At 40.3% G+C, this 21462-nt stretch overlaps 4 protein-coding genes across 14 annotated transcripts in view; 2 read left to right on the forward strand and 2 right to left on the reverse strand.

Moving 5' to 3' along the window:
* Gfrl (Glial cell line-derived neurotrophic family receptor-like) overlaps positions 1–21462 on the forward strand; it is a 119486-nt gene that overhangs the window by 63146 nt on the left and 34878 nt on the right. For all 11 annotated transcript variants that reach the window (XM_086833081.1, XM_086833083.1, XM_086833085.1 and 8 more), the window contains one exon: positions 16481–16603. In XM_086833081.1, coding sequence (XP_086689207.1) covers positions 16481–16603 — 123 coding nt within the window. The remainder of the gene's footprint in view (positions 1–16480; positions 16604–21462) is intronic.
* Positions 14811–16392, reverse strand: LOC110188199 (serine/threonine-protein phosphatase 2A regulatory subunit B'' subunit gamma-like). The gene is made up of 3 exons (XM_020957796.2): positions 15450–16392; positions 15182–15390; positions 14811–15113 (listed from the first exon to the last, which is right to left on the reverse strand). The coding sequence occupies exons 1-3, from the start codon at positions 16380–16382 to the stop codon at positions 14957–14959; spliced, it is 1299 nt and encodes a 432-aa protein (XP_020813455.2). The 5' UTR covers positions 16383–16392; the 3' UTR covers positions 14811–14956.
* eIF3g2 (eukaryotic translation initiation factor 3 subunit g2) lies at positions 18645–19556 on the reverse strand. The gene has a single exon (XM_020957798.2). It carries the CDS (start codon positions 19554–19556, stop codon positions 18735–18737), a length of 822 nt encoding a protein of 273 aa, XP_020813457.1. The 3' UTR covers positions 18645–18734.
* Positions 19922–21249, forward strand: Tmlh (Trimethyllysine hydroxylase). The gene is made up of 2 exons (XM_020957797.2): positions 19922–20162; positions 20221–21249. Exons 1-2 carry the CDS (start codon positions 19976–19978, stop codon positions 21123–21125), a joined length of 1092 nt encoding a protein of 363 aa, XP_020813456.2. The 5' UTR covers positions 19922–19975; the 3' UTR covers positions 21126–21249.

Below are 21462 nucleotides of genomic sequence, written 5' to 3' on the forward strand. Positions count from 1 at the left end.
TTATTAATTGTTGAACTCACTTTATATACTTAAAAGAAGGAGACTTCCCTTGAGCAGTCTGTACTTATGTGTAATTTACTTATGTGTAATAAGTAAAGACGGCTTAAGTATATTTAATGAAATGATGCATAACGACCATTCATTTAAAATGTCTTATGTAAGAAATGTTCTTGCTTGTGATAAAAATTAGGTTCATCTTGCTTTATTTCATGAATCAATTATTAAAAAAGCCTTCAGTTTTCTAAAAAAAAAACCCATTTGGCGTAACTCATCTTCTGTTGTATTGATACTGTTAAAGTTCTTTAATTATATATTTATTTTAAGCATTTAAAGTTGCTAAAATGCTTAATAATATACTAACCATTCTCCTGTAAATTCCTATAGTTTTCTCGACACTAATTACTTGTCCACCATCGTATGCAGCTAAATTGTGAACGGGGGGCCGATAACGGACAGCGGTCTTAGACTGCCTCTGACAGCTTCTGGTCATACAAAGTAAATGGGTTCAAGTGTTTAATATTTCAAAAGTGTTTTCGCCAAACTACGTGGTGTGATGTGGTGCGAGATTCTGTGTGGGGCAGTGAAGTACACCCACTCCACTGGGGTGGTGGAGCGAAATGCTATTGGAAATGGCCAGAACTGGAACCGGAGCACGTGTCGGTTTAGTTGTCGACAAGTTTACTATCACAGTTTGGCCACACAAAACTTTGCCCTTCCCGGTTTTTGGTCTGGCTTGGTCTGATGGTCATAAATAAATTAACTACTTAAATTTGCTTGCGGTGCGGGGTAATTGTGCTTGAGCATAGAGTAATTTTGGCAGCCAGAAAAAAAGGTCATCAGGAAATTATGAATTCGAATTGTTCAGAAAAAGAGAGAGGTTACAAATGAGTAAATCATGAATTAATTATTGAGATAAGAACGTGAAAAGTTAACCCAAAAATAGACTGATTTATAGTTTAAATTTTTTGTAACAGACCGCTGAATTTTCCTCAGTGCCTTGGGTCGTTCTTCGACCAAATCGTGTCAATCAGCCTTGACCAAAAATGGAAACATCTTTTTTTGTGTTCAGCCTCTAGAGCCAGAGTCTGAGCCATGGCGGCAAAGTGGCCATTACTCTAATTAACCTTATTTCATTCTCAATTATAAGCGGCAAGAACAAACAGCAGAAGAACATGGAAGAAAAACAACACTAATTGTAACAAGCGGAACAAGAAGAAAATTCCAAACGAAACCGAAAAGGAAAACCAAAACAATTGCCTTAAAACATAATTGTTATTTTGTGCCTTTTCCTCTTTTGATTTTCCTTTTCTGCCAGTTGCCAGTTGCCGCGTGCCGACTTTTTGGCTCAACCCCAAAAAAAAAAAAAAGAAAAAGGAAAAGCAAAATAAAAATAAAAAACCCCAGAAAAGGCAAATTAAGTTTTTTGCTCTAATTTAGTCTGACGCGCGTTTGGCAAAATAACAACAATAGCTGGAGGAACAACAATAATAACAAGCCGCCTTGGCTTTTGCTTTGCTTAATTTACCATTTTTCACTCTTATCGCCCCTCGAGAACGAAGGTGGCCATAAAAATGAGGCCAAAAGGAGCACAGCATTTGGCTGTCTTAAAGTTTAAGCTGCGAGCGTAACAATAATTTAATGCGGTTCTTAAATTGTTTGTAAAATGTTCAACAACCGCCAACCGACAGCGGCAAAGTTAAAAAGTGGAAAAGTTTTGCTCTTGTTTTTTTTTTCTTTTCTTTTCTATTTAACGTAATTTTCCCTTATTTGCCGCGTCTGCCAGCGTCCTGCTGCCTGCTCCCTTGGCTAGCTCATTTCCCCACGCAGATTTTCCGGATTGTTGTCGAGCATATGTTGCCCTTGCCTCATAATGTGGCATATTTGGCAGCTCGACAGCCACGATTGAGTCTCGTGCCATGTGCTGTTGTCTTCATTTCGAGTCCTTCCTTCCGCTCGGGCTTTCCATTTTCCTTCTCGTCATTTTCCTCACTGAGAAAACAAGCATCCAAGGAAAAATGCTTGGTTTAGTGAGGTTTTTTCTTGTTCTAAATACATGGGGAAAAATATTTAGGATTAAATACATATAACTTAAATTCTGGAAGCATGGTTTACAACCATCAGGAAACTTGTGTTTTTAATGACCTAATTTTGCTAATAACTTTTCTTTGATATTAAGTAAATTTCCACGAAAACTCAAGTATTTTCCAAATCCGAATGTTCTTTCTTTTCTCTGAGTTCGTCGAAAAATGTTTAGAGCTGGGGAAAAATGGGTGACACTTAGGGCTTTCTCTTTCGTTTTCGTGGTTAAGCAAATGTTTAACAAACCAAATCTGAGATTTGCATTTTATGCTTCTGCTTTCCCTTCCCTCTCAAGGCTTTCCTTCATGCTTGGATAAGCTTGGCTTTAATGCTTCTAATCGGGCTTAAAATCAAGGATGTAAGCAAGGAGCAAAGCAAGAGAATCAAATAATTTAAAAGAAAACTTTTTGTCACATCAATCGCAAACAGTGACATGGGAAAACTTTGCGGTCTGGCTGAAAAGCTACTTAAGTGCTGAACCCTTTTCCGGAAGGAAATCCTTCACTTATTTGCTCATTTCTAATTCCATTTCCTCTTGGCTCTTATTCACACTTCACTCGAGCCAAAGAGCTGCAGACAAATTATTGACACGCTCAAAGCACACAGACAGAGTCAGGCGGAGACAGAGTGAGGGGGAAATCCATTGCTCAAAGGCATGAAAATGAAAACATTTTCACTTATTTGCCCAGAAATTGGATAAGAATCGAAGTGAAATTGGATCTCGCTCATTGTCGATACACTTGCCACAGCCTCCTCGCTCAGTTTTTGGCTTTGTTTTGCTTTTAACTGCCTCTGTCTCTGTCCCCTTCCGCCGGTGGTGTTTTTTTCGTTGGCTTTGCTGGCACATCAAGCATTTTCCGGCTATTTTCCCAACCCCCCAAAACCCTGCCGAGCTGCTGGTTGCGCCTCTCCCCTCCATTGCCGCACTCTTATTATCGTAATAGAATTTGCCAAATTGAGGTTGAAATACCATGGCTTGGTTTTCCGCCAGAAACACTGAGGAAAATAAGTCACGTTTTGGGGAAATTTTAAAAGGAAAAACTAGAGATAAGGTACTGAAAGAGTACTAGATCAGAGAAGCAAAAGATAAAGAGCTAAAGTCGACTTATTTAAGGAACTAATTTAGCATATATTTCCTCTGAAAATTGATCCTTAAGTCATCTCATATTTAGTTATTTCGTTTCATCAACTTCAACCCATATTAACCAATATAATAAAACAATAATACTTTGTCAAAATGTAGTACAATTTCCCCATAATTTTCTCCCAGTGATCTCTCCTTTTTTTGGCATCCGTTTATCGTTTGATTGTTTGTCTGCCTCGCCCTTCATTTTGCCAGCTTGGTGTGTGTTCGTCTGTTTGTTTGCTTATTTGGCGGGACTGCTGCTGGTTCGCTTATCAATTGCCGTTTTTATTGCCATTTTAGCCACCCACCCGCTGGCCTCCTTTATTGAGTACAACAAAAATTCATCGCCTAGGCCCAAGGGCGCGTGCCAGTGAGCAAATAGCCTCTGTGGAGAATTGTCAAAGCCACTCCGTCCGACATTGAGACTGGCCTACGGGGCGGAGGCCCACCTCCCACCCCATCTTCAATGGCGACACTTCCGCCCTTCCGTTTAATTGTTTACTTTGCGGCAATTGACCTTTTTGCGGTGATTGAATGACAGATATCACATTTCAGCTCGGCTATTAGGGAATTATAATATTCCGATGGTCATTTGAGGGGAAAATTAAAGTATGGAAAAGACAGTAAATTGTTTTGATTTCAAAAATCAAAAGGGGAAATATTGTATCCTTCTTTTTCCGCTTTTCAAAGAGGGTTTGATGATCTCTATTTATGAGCAATTATTTAATTTAATGAATGATTAAGTATGCTTTTGTTAAATATAATGTTTAATTAAAATATGATTAACTATATTGACTGTACTGGTTTGCTTATATCCTCGACTTCTGTATCATAAATTTCTGGTTATAATAACTCGTCATTTTCATGTCAAACTAATCTACAAACTTACTCTTCATTTGCCATTCTCGATCCTTTGAAATGTTATTGATCAGAGAAATCTTTGTAATAATAACTCGTTATGATCTCTAAACTTCATCCTCTTAACTAGTCTTTTTTATTTAAAGATCATTGTTCTATTCTGAACTTAACCGTCATTCTACGATGCAGGCTCTTCTTAAAGTGAATCGTTTTAGGTATTCTTAGTAAGATATTTTCCAAAAATGCAATTCTTCTCAAAGCAAAGGCTTACAAATTTTCTTTGCATTTCATTTCTTCTATTAAAAAACTGCACAACTAAAGTATTTGTATATATAGGGAACAACTTCCCACATTTCATTACTAATATCCTAAAGGGAAAGGGTAACCATTTTCCAAAAAAAAACTTCCTTTTATTGATTTGTCAGCCCTTCATTTGTGATCTCAAAGAGAGCGGGCAAACTCGAAAAAATAGGAAGGATAAGCCCCCGGCGAGAGTAGCTCATTGGGAATATGTCAAGTGGACTAACCTGCCTGGAAACTCATCGGGGGCCCACGCTGCGTATGAGTAACGCGCTGCTCGTCACGGCATGTCGTCAACTTTGTTGGCTCCATTGTGCGAGTTTAACATTCCCTTTCCCTAACTCTTGACACTTTTCCTCCTTTTTTTTTGCAGCTACCATATTCTGGCCTGCTCTTTTGTACTTTTGCGTTGCACCGCATTGTTGCTGCGGTTGGCAACAAGGCCCTCAGGGGGGTACAAAAAAGAAAAATAGGTGGACTGAGGCAGGGGAAGTTGCTAAAGCATTCTTTGTTTCTAGGCAATTTCAGTCACTTACTCTGGCCGTTGTTATTGCGACTCTACCGTTGCCGTTGCGTTGTCGCTGGCGATAAAACTGTTACTGCTACTGCCACAAACTACTGATGTCGTTACCGTCTTTGGGTCTTGCTGTTACTACACTGAGCGGAAAATTGGTAGTTCCACTTGTTTAGAGTAGATTAATCTATTAGCTGAACTGCATACAGAAGAATCTGAAGCATAAAACCTTTAAATTGTAATTAGAATATAAAGAACAAAATCAAATCTTATCAGCTTTCATCTCTAATAAGTTCTACTTCATTATGCTACTTAATTTTCTGTAAAAGAGACTTCTTTTTCCCAGTGTCCTACGATTCCGTGTTCGTTTGCAGCTTATCCTTTGGCCCCTCCACCACCTTGTATCGGTGTCGTGTGTGTTGTCTGTCTCCGTTTGCCATAACAGCAAAGTTGGCTACAAAACTGCTGCCAAAGCCCCAGCCGACACCGATGTCCTTGCAAGCCATCACAAGGACCACAAAACGTGGATGCCATGGCAGCTTCACCTTGGGCATATTGATGAACCCAACACTTTAATTAGAGCGTCAATAAAATGGATGAATGCAGCTCCAGTCACAGTCCCAGTTCCATTACCATTCCCCTTCGAAGTCCGTATGTCGTTGGCAGAAATTTAATTTGCCATTCACTTACATGCCACTTGGTCCTGCGGCGTGTTTGCACCAATTAACAGGGGGCTGGAGTCTTCAATGAAAATTACAATTAATAGTCCTGGTATTTTTCAATCCTTTTGTAGGTGGCACAAGTGCCATCCATGCAGCTCTTAGCAAAAGTGACTGGGCTGGACAGGCGTGCAAATCGCTATAAATTATGGTGTCAACTCGGGCCTAAATTAGTCTCGACACGCATACAAAGGCCACAACTACCGCCCACATTCAAACAATTGTGTTCAAAATTATAGAGTTTGGTTTACTTTAACCAAGTACTTAACTTTGTTATTTGATTTACAACGAGTACATTGTGTAGAAGTTTAGGAATCACAAACCATATATCTAATATATAGAACCAATAGCTGTTGTGTGGCAAGGTCCTCGGCCTGTCCTTCAAGTGAATCGATCTATAATTAAGATAACTCAAGTAGACCATGTTCCATGTACACTGTATGTACATGACCTGCCTGTCTGCATGAAATGGCTTCATTATGGCCACTCGGAATGGGCTGAATCGCACTCGCGATGCCATCCAGATAATGCCGACTTATTTGTTTATGAAATTGACCTGCGATTATCGTTGCAGCGGAAACGGAAACAGAAACTCCAACGGGGGGACAAAGGGGGAGACTTATTGCGTGTGTGTGCCGCCTCATGAATAAAACATATGTATGCCCATTGTGGGCGTGACAGACTGTCTGTCTGCCCTCTCCTCGCACAATAAACGTTTTCCAACAGCGAAAACGTTTTGTTAACTTGTTCACAAGTGTCGGTCGTGTGTGTGTGTGTGTTTGGAAAAGTCTCAGTCAAGAAGTCTCCATTCTCGCAAAGATCCCGCATCCTTAGCCCCAAGGATCTGTTGTAAAAATCCGTTCACACAATTTCAAAGTGAATGAAAAAATAAGAATAAACTTTCTGCAAATGCATAAAACTTTCGTATTGACAATAAACGCCGACAAAAGACTTTCCAATATGGAAAACTCTGAAAAGCTTAGGATAAAGATGTATGTGCTTGTTCATATATAGTCTTACACCGAATATTGTTGAAGATAAAACCCGCAGGCCGCGTTGATGCGTTCAAATAGGTTTATAGTTTGTTGCCAAGTTATCCAGAGCCATCACACATGACGAAAATTAAGGCAATCAGCAAAGGAAATATAACTTAATAATAATTTTAGGTTTAAACAATGATATGTTGGCAACCGAATCCTTTTTTAACATCTTTAATCCCTATAATTTTCTATACCATTTATAATTTAAACAAGTTATCAAGTTGTAATTTTATCACCTCCTCTTTAATAATCTGACCTTATAAAATCTGTTTTAAAATTCGACAAGTACAATATTTTCATGTGCAGTCCGAGGAGGAAGAGGAGGAGGGAAAGTGCATTCGTTTTTACGGCCAGACAAAAGCGTACGAAATTCAATGAGCTGCAAAAAGCAGCTAAAGTCGCTGCTGCTGCTGCCAGATTTACGCCAAGAAAAATGTCAGACCGGCAGCTGCGGGCAGTCGACCTGCATTGCACCCACACTATCCACCGGTTTTAAGTTTTTCCTCAACACAAAAAAAATATATATATGTATAGGGGAAAAAGGAAAGCAAAGTTTGGAATCCAACTGAAAGTGGAGTTGACTGCGGTCTGAGCAGGCGGCAGACAAATTGCGCTCGTAAATGCTTTAAATTGTGCACTCTGCCAGGCTCCAAATTGAAGTTGAGGATGGAAAAAAAGTGAGCACTGGGAACAAAACAAGGCGAAACAAAAGTTGCCCGAAGGAGCGTGCAAAAAATTGCTGAGCGTGTTAAGAAAAATGTTTTCGTAAGCTGCGAACAAATGCGCGACAATATTTTTCATCTGTGTGGGAAATCTTTGCTTAAAGTTGCCTTTGCACACCTTTAGCTTTACCTTTACCTTTACCTTTGCCAGAGGGGGTGGCAGATTATTCCCTTTCCCCCTTCCCTCCTTTAACGGCTGCAACCAAAAACCAGAAATGCCAGGAGCCACACTTGCCATTTTCCAGTTGCCTTTGGCGGCTTTGCCTGGGTTGATAACCCAAAACCGAGAGCCACTTAAGGCCAAAAAGGTAAAGGGCTGTTCACACAGAAAGAATAAAGTATTGGGAAATAAAGTTTAAATATATTATTTGATAATAATAATAGAAGAATTTTTAATGGCATATTAGGCACTTTAAATAGTTAATAACCCTTACTTAAATCAGGAAGAGTTTTAGCAAAGAAATCTTTAACAAAACCGTTTCCAAGTTAAATTTAAACTTCTACCTTTAGTTTTAGTATTTAATTATAATAAACAACTTTAAAATCTTCTTTAAAATGTTACTTTAATCAATTTCTCTCTGTGCATACACACTTGAACTCTTTGCTGGTTGCTGCAACAGTTGCAAGGTGTTAGATGTCAAACTGTTAAGTTAATACAGTTACCTTCGACTTTTCAACTCTTGAACTCGACTGGCTTTCCTCTGGTGTTGGAATTTTCAATTTACAGTTTCTGGTTTTTCTTGTTTTTTCTCCTTTAATGACCCACCAGTTAGTAAACTTATATTAAGTGGCCTTAACACAGCTCCTCTTCGGCCTCAACTTTGTTTAAGACTTTTGATCACTTTAAGGCCACGACAAGGTCAATTGGAAGACTCTCTGACAGCCTGATAAGGGCAGAACGCGAATTCAATAAATTCGCTGACGTAATTCCTAATTGCCCCGCGAAAATTAAACCAAGCGAAGCACTTAAATTAATTAAAATATCATTTCGAAACTTGGACGAAAGTAAACACAGTGAGTGAAATCACCGCCTCAAAGAATCCTTGCTTCGTTTTTTTTTGCTTTACTTTTTGCGAGCTGTTTGTTGGCTGGGAAAGTGAAATCGAAATGGCAAACAAAGCACGAAATTAGATGGTTCCTTGGTATTATTGTCAAAATAACATTTTCCTCTGCCATTCTGCTGCTTTTGCTGATTTTTTCTTTGGTTGTGCGCCTGCTGAAGGTCGTAAATAATTTATGTAAACTTGAAGGTTTGCAGGAGCAGGAGCAGCTGGAGGCAGGAGGCGGAAAATGGCAGTGGGAATTGTCGCAGACTCCTTTACACTTTGATGCTGCTGTGTTATGAATAATAACTTGGCCCGGACTGACTGACTACCGTCCAATGCTCCTCCAAAGGACCCCCTTTCCCTTTTTTGTTATTGTGCGTTCGAATTTCACGTCACTCTCGCCCGCCCGGTCTCCTTCTGCATTTGGCAAAGCTTTGAATATTTTACGCAGGCATAAATAATTTAAAACAATGGAACACACGTAAAAAAAGGGAAAAGGATAATGCAGCAGCCATAGCAGTAGCAGCAGCAGGACTCGGAAAAAGCACACAAACGGGACAAAAGTGAGAGCGGAAAAGCGAAAGAGAAAAAAGCGGTGAAAAAAACAGCAAGATAAGAATAAAAATTTATATATATATATATATTCTTTTTTCTCTCTCCTGTGTGTGTGTGTTTTTTTTTAACTTGGCCCAGAGATGCCGGCCAAAGGACCTGCACTCTCTCCCGCCCACTCTCGACCCGGGCGCAACACTTGACATATGTGTGCCGCCCTTTGACCTCTTTCCCCGAACGGTGCCCCGGAATGCCTTGTAAATGAGAAGGCGGCCAAAAACATTTGACGAAAGACAAAAAAGGAAAAAATGAAATGTAAATGCTGAAAATGTTGTCTCTGCCTTGTATGTTCGCCATTCAACTTTCCCTCTAAGCCAGTGAGTGATGGCGGCTCAAAGAAATGTCAACACACACAGGGCTCACGCACAGACACCCGCCCCGTAGACAATTTGACTTTGACTTAACAAATAGAAAATCATTTATTCTGCATGCGCGAACGTGGACCGGCTGCCAGGCCACGATTCGATTTTCCACATAGAGAAGGAAGGCACTTGAAGAAAAACATCATTTTAAAATACCTAGAAATATGGAAGAAAGTGGTATTATGACACTTAACCGCTGCTGGGATATAACATAACATAGACAAAAAAATTGGTCACACTTTTATTTGCAAATTAGTGTTTAAGGGTATTCAAATGGTCTCACCAAAAATGTGACTCTTTAGAGAAACATTCAAACTAATATAAAAGAAAGTTGTCACAATTGTGCTTCAACCGATTTTCTTCAATGACTATTATTGAAAATAACTTCCAATATGAAGAGATTGTATTATGACACTAGAAATCTGTTAACACAAGTTAATGAAACATAGAAAAAGGTAGATAATTAAACCCTTCCCTTTAAGAAGTTTTCGTCCCAAAAAAAAAGATTATTCATGAACATTTTAATGATCAAGACGTGACTCATTAGTGAAATATTCAAACCAATTAAAAAATATGCATTCGATATTGTCCTTCCCGTAGGTTCCTTCAATGATTTTCCTGAATGATTTCTATTTGTTAATTTTTTTCAGTACAAGTCCCCGGCAGATAGGAACTCATCCGGATCCTGACTCCGCACTGATTTCCGTCCCGTGTCGGGCCTTTAGATTTATGCGCATTTTGCATATTTCTTTTCCTCCTCATTTCAAAAGCAACAAAAGTGACTTTGGCTCTGCCACTGAATCAGCAGCTTTTCCTCCATTCCCCTATCCATTTTCCAAAAGAGGGGGAATGGGGCGACTGTGCTTCAATTTTCATTGCGCGACTTTTATGACTTTGGCCGCCTGCTGCTTTTGACTTTTATCGAATGCAAATTGTTTTATAATAATGCAATCAAATCTTTGTCAACTCTGTTTATTGATGTGTTTATTTTGTTTTTGGTTTTCTTTTTTCCTGATAAAGCCGCCAGCAACAGAAGCAGCTGAATAACATTTAGCAAGTGGAATAAATTTTGAAGACCGGAGCTCCTTGAACCCCAAAGTTAACAAGCTTATGATGTTTACTAATAGCTTTCATTGTAATTTTATTGTATTGAGGGGCTTTGTGAATAATTCAATTGCTGTAAGGGAAATAACTTGTGTAAATATAAGATTAGATCTTGTTAAGAATTGACTTTCTGATGATATAAATACCAGTTAATAAGACACTATAAATAAGATTGACCCACTTAAAGTGTTCCATAGTAAGACTATTCACAAACATTTTCCTAATTAAGGTGGATATTCCCAGTAGCTTCTAAGTCACCTCTCTTAGCTTCCCTCTTATTTTATAAATAAATAAAAATTTAACCCCTTTAGTTCCCCCAACCTTTAAGTAAGTGCTCCGCTGGTGACGTGACTAAGCCAGAATTGAAAGGACCACCAAGGGATATCACGGCATTTACTGCAGCGTCTCTGCAAATGCTGCTTTACTTGAACTTACACTTCTTTTATTGTTTCCTGATTTTTTCCTTCTCTCGCTGGCAAAATGTACTTAAATCACGGGAAACGTGCAGAGCAACTAAACAACACAATGGGGCACAGAAGGAGCTACAGTTAAGAGATGTCCTTGGGGGAGGTAACCTCACACCCAATCTGTTGTTTTTAAAGTGAAACCATTTTAATGAATCGATCATCAGTGGACATGTTGTGAAAATAACAAATTTTATGCCTCGTACAGAGGTAACTACAATTATAAAATGAAAAAAAAAGAAAGAAAAACATCATTGACAATGGCAATAACAACTACGGTGGCAATACCGCCGTGAAATGGTGACAACAATAACAATAATTGTATTTACACATAATTGACCATAATCCCCAGCAGCACTGGTCCTTACTGCGCCTCTCTTCCCTCGAACGACAGATTTTTGGTACCCTGTAGAGGTAGAGGGTTTCTTGGAATTATATTTAGGATGCAACATTAATTTCATAGTTCATCTTTGATGTAGAAATTGCGAATAAAGGTTACAAACAATATTTTGTACATGTATACTTTTAGATTGATATATATTTATCAAGTTATCTATTTATAAAAAAAAATTTTCTTTTCTCTAGAATTCTCAACAAAGTCTAGCAAGTGTTTTTCATACTAAATTTTGATATCGTTCACCATTGAATACTGATAAAAAGATCATTCCCTTCTGAAACATCTTTAATTGCAAGCCTAGTTTTTGACCTAATTTCAATTATAGTATGTCTCTTGCAAATAGTTTCATTTTAGATTGGTTTATTGCAAAAATCTAACACTTATTTCTCATAATATAAGAGATTACCTTAACTATCTATTATCTCCCAAATAGCCTCAAAGAAGGCACTCTATATTATTATATGGAGTGCCAGGTATCCCCTAGTCGTTACTCTAGATGGACAACATCGTCTTGTTTTCTTTTGTGGACTGTTGTTTTCGTTGTTTTGGTTAAGGCCAACACCAGCTTCAACACCCAATTCGGTTGGTTGTCCATGAAAATGGCTGCGGGCAACATTTTATGTTGCTGCTGCTGCTGCTGCTGCTGGTGATGTTGCCTGGTACTGTTCGCATTGTCCGGACTGTAGTTAAATTTAAATGCCAGCCGGAGAGGAGGAGAGGCGAGGCAACAAGGACTTCCACTCGGGGCAGAACCATAAATTAAATAAAATGAAATGAAATAATTTGGTCACGCACTTTCAACTGTTGACATTTGCCTTAACAGCACCGCCCTGGAAGCGCGTTATTCCGGATAATCCCTGGCCTGGCTTTGAGCCGCTCACACTGATCCAGTTGGAGTTGGGAAATCAATGTTTTACACGCTTTCCCATGCAAATTGCAGTTGCCGTTGCCCCGTTGCCCCTTTGCCACTGCTGCATATTTATGGGCCGCCGAATGTCGGCAACATGTACCATGCACTGTGAAAATCCACTTCATGACCGAAAATTAGTTTTTAACCCACAAAATAATCCCGAATGACATAAGGATGGCCAACGGAGCAACAGTAGGGCTGCGAAAAATACAGAAACAAAAAAAAAAAACAGGAGCAGCAAAAATAAAAATGCGACTGGGAAGGACGAGAGACCATAGTCGGTAGTCCTTGCTTGCCGGAAGTTGTAAAGCTGCCATTTCTCGGCCATGTTGTTGATGTTGCCACTGCCACCGACTTGGCGTTTCCAGGAGGCAACGATTCGCGGCCTCGTAATGCGGTCATTGTTATTGCAATTGTTGTTGCCGCTACTGTTGTTGTGAGCTGTAGCGCATTTGTTGTATTAACTTTTTCCAAGTGGCATGCAGGGGCCAAGCGGCAACAACAACTCTCCTCGAGCACCACCCCCAACGTGGGCCATAATTTATTAAAGCCTGCACCTCCAGCGTCGGGCCAGCGCCCCTGGCACACAATTGAAATTTAAGCAGCAACAGCAGCAGGGGCAGCAAGGCCCAGGAGAAGGAACAGTAGCTGGGGCAGGAGCAGGAGAAGGAGCAGGAGCAGGATCTAAGGGGGAGGAGTAGAGGCAGTAGCAGGAACTGGTTGTGGGGAGCAAAGGGCAGGGGCGCTTCAAAGAAGTTGCAGAAAATGCGAAACACTGAAGAAATCCCCTGCACCTTCACCACCACCATCATGCTCCTCGAATCCTCATCCTCCTGCAAATCCCACCAGGGAAAATGGTAATCGAAATGTACGCCGCACGAATCAACGCAAACAAGGCACACAAAGAAAAATATATTAACTCGAGCTTTGAGTTATAAAAATTAACGTTTCCTTGAGTTAAATTTCTAATTAGTAGATGTAGGGAAATAATAAACCATCAGGAGGTTAATTAACTTCTCAGTAAGTTTAAATTTCAGAGACATAAACTATTGAAAATGAAAAAGTATTTAAATATAGGTTTATATATAAAGCTCATTGATATCTATAACTTAAGCTTCTTTTGATGGAGTTTTGGTTTTATAAATTCTGAAAAATTTACACTTAATTTGTATTGACATTACAGAATATACTAACAAGTATCTCAAACTATATTTTAGTGATCTTTTTGTGTAGTGCAATCGTTGAGCAGCTGTGGGAGTTGGCCTGCAACACTGGCCAGTTCCCAGTCAATGTCTTGCCCTTTTTTTTTTTTGTCCTGGCCTCCTTTTCTGCAGTCAAAGTTTTTTGGTCGAAAACTTTTTGGGGGTTTCGGTGGGGAAATAATTCATGAAACATGGCGAGCGCGAAACGCGAAAAGCGAACATTTTTGTGCCTGTGCCGAATCTGATTGTGACACAAACGAATTGTTCTGGTTGTCGTCGGAGTGGAGTTTTCCGAGGATTCGTATTCGGACGAGGACGAGGACGAGGACTTGGCGGAGGCGGAGTAACAGTCGGTCGGTCGCATATTTATGTGCCTATTTCGCTCCTCTCTTTTTTTTTCTATGTGGCCAGGAGCATTACTCTTCTTGGCATGCAAATTTATGGTGTGTCCCAAAACAATTGTTATTGTGTTTTCAACTTTTGCTTGATTTGTGTGTTTTAAGTGATTCCAAATGGGTCGCAAGGGGAGGGAAGTCCCGTCGCTGTGTTTGGCAATTTGCAGCTGAATCCATTCCCAGTCGCTGATAATTCCTTGGCTGTCATCGGGGCCAGACGCGCGCCGCATATCTCAATGCAATTCTAAGCACCCAATAACCATAAAACACTTTAAAGTCTAGGTCTGCAAAGGGCTGACTTTTGTTTATTTGTATTTCCGCAAACAATTCGACCGTCGTCAGAGCCACGAAAACTTTGGCCGGACCATGCAATGCAATTGTTGCCACTGCTCCTCTGGTAACTTTTCCTCCTGGCGGCAGTAGGCCACTTCCTGGAGTAAGTTCAGCTGCGTCCGCATGCAATTCGTGAATTTTTGAAGGCACTTCTTTTGTTATTCCGGCTCCGGAATCGCCTGGCAACCCCACTTGCAATATGCAAACGGTCATTTCGTTAATGAGCACGGGAGGTGGGTGCGTTTTGTGTGGGTGTCCAGGGAGTGGATCGGGGAACTACAACTTTTACCGGGCATCCGGCGGATGAAGAGGGTTCGCGGAGGAGAGAATGGATGGGAAGGAGCACGAACAGTGGCCAGTAGCTTAGATAGACAGCAGCCCGGATGACTTGGTTTATTTTACGTAATGAAATGAAATTGAAATGAATGTTTTATAAACCAGCAGCTATGCTAGGCTTCGTCCTGTGGCTCCCCTCCTTGTAAAATTATGATAAAAACTAACAGCTACATATAAACATAATTGTAGCTTGTTGTAGTTTTTTGTGTATGTTGGATTTTCAATACAAATGATAATTGTAAATGCCTTAAATTGCTCACCATGAATTAACATAATTAAAACAAAGCCATCAATATTTATGAGCAATTTGCAATTACGAACATATAAGGACAGATACAAATTATCCGAAATATTTAAGCAACTTTACACATTGAATTTGCTGCCAAACAATACAAAAAATGAATACATTTCGAAAGGAGCCAGGACCGGGGATTTAATTAAATTTGGCTTAATGTTGTCACCGCAGGAGTGTCTCGCCGCTGTGGCTGCTCGTTGGAATTTGGATATTTAATATACACCGCACTCTCAGTGTCCTTGTTGGCCACGAATTTTTGAAATTCAATTATCAAGGAGACCGCAGCTTTCCCTTCTCGACTGCGGTAAATGAAGAGAGAAAGAATGAGTTTAGGTTTACTTTAAACAAGGGTATAGGATGACCTTACCAGTTAAACAGATCCCTAAGGGTTATTTTGGAAGGATCCATTGGCTGGACCATATCAAAAATCTTATTATTGAGATCCTTAAAAGTATATTCCGCTTGATAACCATTATGGGTTTTGGTGTAGAAATACAAGCGCAAAGTTTCAGAAGTTATATAACCCTGCTGATTAACGTCCAGAATATGGAAAATATAGCGCAGACCTGCGGCAGTCTATGGAAATTATGTTAGGAAATTATATTTTTTAGGTTCTTCCAATTGGTTTTGCTCACTTGACGATATTCCAGAGCCAGAAAGAGTTCCAAGAATGTTTTGTAATCGATTTCCCCATTAAAAGTATGACACACTTCGAAGACTCGATCCAGGAAGAAAGTTGTCAGGAGACCAGAACCATAGGCATACATCTCCATTTTGCTCAGCCTGCCATTGTGATCCTTGTCCAGTTCCAGAAATTTTTCGTAAACTTCCAATATGGCTGCCTTGGAGAAGGAGTGTTTCTCCTCCATAATTTCCGAAATCATTCCAGAGGATTCAATGTCACTTATTCGCACACGTCCCGTGTGCAGACTGTCCAGGAAGAAAAAGACCATCTTGACCACGGTGCACACGTAGAATTTCTCCAACGGGGGCTGACTCCATAATGTTTTCATGTCCACAATAAAGTTCTCCAGATCGGATTCACTTAGATATCCCATTCCTAATTGATCGTAATAGCACAGACAGATGCGTGCCCGGGCAAGCCTTATCGCACGGATCGTATGATTATAGATGGAGACAATCTCTAGTCTTTCCTCGAACTGGGATTCATTCATGAGATCGAAGAAGAGTTGCACATTAATGAATTCCCTAAATTTAGCATCCATTACGGAAATCATCTCCAAATAGTTTTCGAAATCGATTAGCATTTTATCATTTTGTGTTATTTCGGTCACATGCCATTCCAGCGTCTCCCACAACTCCTCCAATTCTTCAACGTCGAGCAGCTCCTTGACCTTGGCCTGAAGCTCAATCCCTTGGGTTTCTATCTGCTGGATCTGATCTCCAGATTGTTGGGAAGGATTGAAGAATTTTGGGATCAGCTTATAGGAGGGATGCTGCTGCTCAAGAGGAGCTTCCTTCTCGAAATCTTTCTCCAAATCCATAGTTTTAATAATATATATATCGTATGAATATTTAAGAAATGTGATCATATATCCAAATGACATTTTAAGCTTTAAGCTTTTTAAGGGTTTCCCCATTTTTTAGGCAATCTTTTATACTAAATTTAACTTGATTTAATTTCCCTAATTTTTCCTCCTTTCAGGTTCAACCATTAAGGGCGTCGTGGCCATATTGAATTGCATTCTAGCCCGACAGCTCTGCTTCGAGGATCCATCATGTTCAGCCATATTGGAAATTATACCACGCGTCTGCGGTCCCATACCAGGTAAACAAAAATAAATAAATAAATAGGTATATAAACAAAAAAAAAAAAGAAAGAAAAAGGAACCCCATTCAAATCAAATCGATACTTTTTCCAAGCTCACTGATGGAATGTTTACACAATATCTATAGTTTTTGTGTCAAGTGTTTGCGGAGCTCTCGAGCACTTGCGGCGCTTGGCGCTGATTATGCGCAAGTTTTGGTCATTTGAGAATTAATTTCCGATGTTTTTATTCTTTCCCTTTGCTTTTATTTACCCTGGGACTCTCTCTGTGTGTATTGTTGCTTCGACAACTGTGTAATTATTTCAACAATTTTTGTGTGTTCGTGCGATAAAACGGTAAATAACAGTATATACACTTTAAGCGCAACAGAGAGCGAGAGAGAGGCGGCAAGGAAGCTCGGGGGCGGGATCGCAAGCAAAAGGCATTTGAATATTCAAATGCCCCAGAGAAAACTGCGTCGCAGGTCGAGTCGATGGCCTGTTTTTGCAATACCCTGTAAAGGGAATAGAGAGTGCCGGGTTTATGCTTCATTCCGGCATGCAGTGCGTATGAGTGATATTTTGTTATTTAAAGCTGTAAGCTTTATGCGATGACATGAAAACACTCGAATATGTGAAATAAATTGAATGTGAATTGGGAAAGATAATATTTTCAATATTCAAATATTTTAGAAAACACTTTCCACAGTATTCAAATATTGGATTCACGAATTTAGCCTCGCATAAACGCAGGTATAGATTACCTGACAAAGTAGATCACTTAATTCGATATGAATATCTAAATAATTAAATATTTTTAATTTTAAATGCAATCATATTTTCCCGCCAAAACAGCTAAATTGAATTGCTTGTCAATTGGTAAAGAATATATTTTCAACATACTATTATTTTTGAATACACTTTTCACAGTATTCATGTATTGAATTCATGAATTCGGCATTGCATAAACGCAGTAAAAGATTACCTGACAAAGTAGATCACTTAATTCGATACAAATACAAACACTTGCTCGAGTTTTCAATCTATCTAGTTTACTGTATGTTTTAAACTACAAATTTAATCATATTTTCCCACCAAAACAGCTATCCTTTATGAGCTAGTAGAAAGTATATCCGAAAGTGAAAGCAATTTAAAAAAGTTTTCACTTAAAACTAGGCTAAAAGGTGACTGAGAATCGCAGGTAATCTGTATTCTCAACGTTCAACTTGAACTTTCCTGGTTGTTTCTCTCAGGGAACGTGTGTATTTGTGTGTGGTGGGAGCGCACATGACCCAAAGGTGCAAAATGAAAAAAGAAACTGCGTGCCTGGCGGCTTCCAGGTGGCCAAAGCCCACCACCCACTTGATTCACCTTCCAATTCATTCTGCCGCCCAAACAAAGAGCGGGCCGCAGAAAAAAGTTAATTTATAAATTATTCAGTAATTTGTTTTAGACTCGGCATTAGCCGGTGCCGGGTGCTCCTCCTCCGCACCACCGCGAGACACCAGCAACAACAATGGGAATAAATTTCTTTTGTGCCTCGACTTTGATCCGCCTCTCATTCAAAAAGTGTAGGTATCCAAGCCGGGACTCCGGGAGTCGACTCTATATTCGACGAACACTATTCTAGGCGCCACACTCACTCACTTTGGTACCTTGGTCATGGTCTCGTAGTTTGTGTCCTGTATCGTGCGCATAAGTCCGCTCTTATATTTAATTATTAATGTTCATTCAGTCCAGCCAGCGTCTTGTGGCATTTCTCAGCTTTTGCTGAGCTCCTTTTGCCCGATGCCAGTCCTTCCGCCCGTCATCATCATCCGGCATTGCGTTGGCTTCCATTTAAATAGCTTTCACCTTTGTGCGGTTGTGAAGGAACACGGCGCAAAAAATCGCATTTAAAACGTAGCATTAACAGCTTTAGTTTTGCCTAAAGGCACAAGAAAAGAAAAGAAGGTTCAATCTAAACTGGAAAATTAAATGTTGATCATTGGTAAATACGAGTTTTTAGCTTTTAAAAGCAATTTAAATGATTTAAATGATTAGTTAAGATAAACCATCATTATTTTTCCCGCACTTTAGTATTTTATTTTGATTTCTTTTGCGACCGCAGCTCATTTTCGTATCCGAGTTCTAGTTGTTAAGTCAAAACCCTTTATGATGCCTGAGGCTTTGACCACTCAACGCAGAGGATCAAGTGATCATAGCCATGTCCATTGAGGATATCAATAGCAGCGGCTGCATCCTGACGGAACTTGAAGTGCACATAAGCGAAACCCTTGCACAAACCAGAGTTCTTCTCACGGGCCAGATACATCTTGGTGTGCGGACCGATCTTCTTCACCAGCTCCTCGAGATCAGCCTCGGTCATGGACTCGGACAGATTGGAGATGCGAACGGCGGAGGATTCATCACGATCGCGACCCCAAGACTTGCCACCGATTCCGCCACCACCGCCCTCCTTCATAAAGGGTGGCACATATTTGCCCGACTTGTTGGGATCACTCACGGCAGCAGCAGCCGCGGCATTGGCCTTGTTCTCCATCTGGGTCTTCCTATCCATGGCAGTGCCCTTGTAGGGACAATTGACACTCCAGTGTTCGCCATTGCAAATCCGGCACTTGGCTATATTCTTGCCAGCCTCGATCTGGGTCTCGTGCGTCTGTTCGAACTCCTTGGAGCCGGTGAAGAGCATAAAGATCTCCTCGGAGGCCATAGTTGTCTGCGAGTTGGGCCCTGGCTTGTCCAGTCGAGAATCCCCAAACTTCACCCAGTTGCGACGACGGGCCACCGCCTTGGGCACCACCTGCTTCTCGATCTTGAAGGTGCGAACCACCTTGATCTTCTTGCCGTCATCGTTGAATTTGTATTCGGTCACGTACTTGTAATCGCCTTCAATGTACTCACTGCAAGGCGGCAGTCCATCCACATAATCCGCCTCGACCTCGTCAGCCCAGGAGGTCTTGAAGTTTTTCATTTTCTATTTTAGATAAAAGCTTAAACAGCTTCAAAATGATTGGAAAATGTCTAGAGAGTACTTGAAAGCTATTGGAATTTTAAAAAGCAGCCTGCTGCTATTGTACAGTATTTGGAAGCCACAACTTTTATTTATAAAATAATAAATAAGTCAAGATTTAAATATAATACAATTATATTTAAAAAAAAATATTTATTAAAGTAAATCAGTAAATATTTATGAAAGTAAATCAGTATTTCTCTTATAATTTGTTTAAATTTCAAGTAAAAATGAGAACAATCTCTTATCTCCTCTTAAACTGAGAGCAATCTTTCTCTCTCACTGATAAGCTGCTTATAGAAACCAAATAATCAGCATTCGGATTTTTAGTTTGCTTTCACTTGTTCAATAAGTCGGTCGTTCTCTCTAAAAAAAAAATTATGAATTTAACACTTCCCAAGACAGGAAAGAGTCTAAAAATCAATGAGTTTTGGCTTCGTGATCACTGTCGTTGTGGAGAGTGCTTAAATTTGGAAACAAATCAGCGACGTTACGATCTCTTAGATCTGCCAGATGATATTAAATCCCTGAGTAACAAATTTGAGGGAAATAAATTACTAATTCAATGTAAGTCAGTGATGGATAGATAAATCAATTCCTTATATTTAATCTGATAAACTCATAGGGAGTGATGGTCATCGGTCCAGCTATGACCTCGACTTTATCTTTGATTCTCAGCTGGATCAGTTGATAAGCCGGCGATCAAAGTACACTTCCCCAACCGCCTGGAGTCGCAGCATTATCTTACAAAATGAGCATCATTTGCACTTCTCACTGCCCCAACTGGTGTCCAGTGATGAGGTGGTCAAATCTCTGGTAGCGTCCCTTGTACGCTATGGCATCATCTTCATCGATGATGTGCCTCCCACACCCACCATGACAGAGTTGGCTCTGCGTCGAGTTTTTCCTCTGATGAAAACCTTTTTCGGTGAGATGTGGACGTTCAGTGATAAGCCCGATCATGCTGATACTGCCTACACCAAGCTATATCTGGGTTCTCACACCGATAATACATACTTTTGTGATGCTGCAGGTTTGCAGGCTTTGCATTGCATCGACCACTCGGGTTCTGGGGGTGAAAACTTCTTTGTAGATGGTTTCTATGTGGTTAATGAACTAAAGAAACGATTTCCCGATGCTTATGAGACCCTGTGCCGAGTTCAGGTTCCCGGAGAGTATATAGAAAAGGGTGAACATCATCGGCATACGGCTCCCATTATCCAATTGGATCCCGTAACCCAGGAATTCGTACAACTCCGGCTTAATGTCTACGATCGTGCTGTGTTTGATACTCTGCCTCAATCGGAGATGTCTCAATTTTATCAGAGTCTTCGGCAACTTTTGCAACTCGTAAGGGATGAGCATGTGCAGTGGAATCTAAAACTAATTCCGGGAAGCATTGTCCTGTTCGATAACTGGCGGGTGCTCCATGGTCGTCAGGCTTACACCGGAAGTCGCACCATGTCCGGGTCCTATGTGCAGCGTACGGACTTCTTGAGCAAGGCTCGTGTGTTGGGAATAATCGAATAAAACCAACAAAAACACATCTCTTTCATCTTGATCCCTGATTGCACGACACTTGTTCCCCGCCCATCTCCAATTCAATTTCGATTGCAAATGCCAACGCATCATAATAAAAAGTTACGATTACAATTGCTGGCCAGCGTCTAATTTTTTGTCATGGAAGGGAGGTGGGGATGCTGCGGATGCTCATACAAAAAATCATTTGGCATTTGTTTTTATGGCCAGGCTCTCATGTGTGTGTGTGCCGTGTCTGTGCGGCATAAACAAACGCACTTTGAACTTTTTCATTTAAAAGTGAAATTACTTTTTGTTAGCCGTGCAGGTTAATGGCTGTCGCGGTGTC

The sequence above is a fragment of the Drosophila serrata genome, unplaced genomic scaffold, assembly GCF_035046125.1.
Source record: "Drosophila serrata isolate PLE 108 unplaced genomic scaffold, ASM3504612v1 contig_269, whole genome shotgun sequence".
In the NCBI taxonomy this organism is placed as follows: Eukaryota; Metazoa; Arthropoda; class Insecta; order Diptera; family Drosophilidae; genus Drosophila; species Drosophila serrata.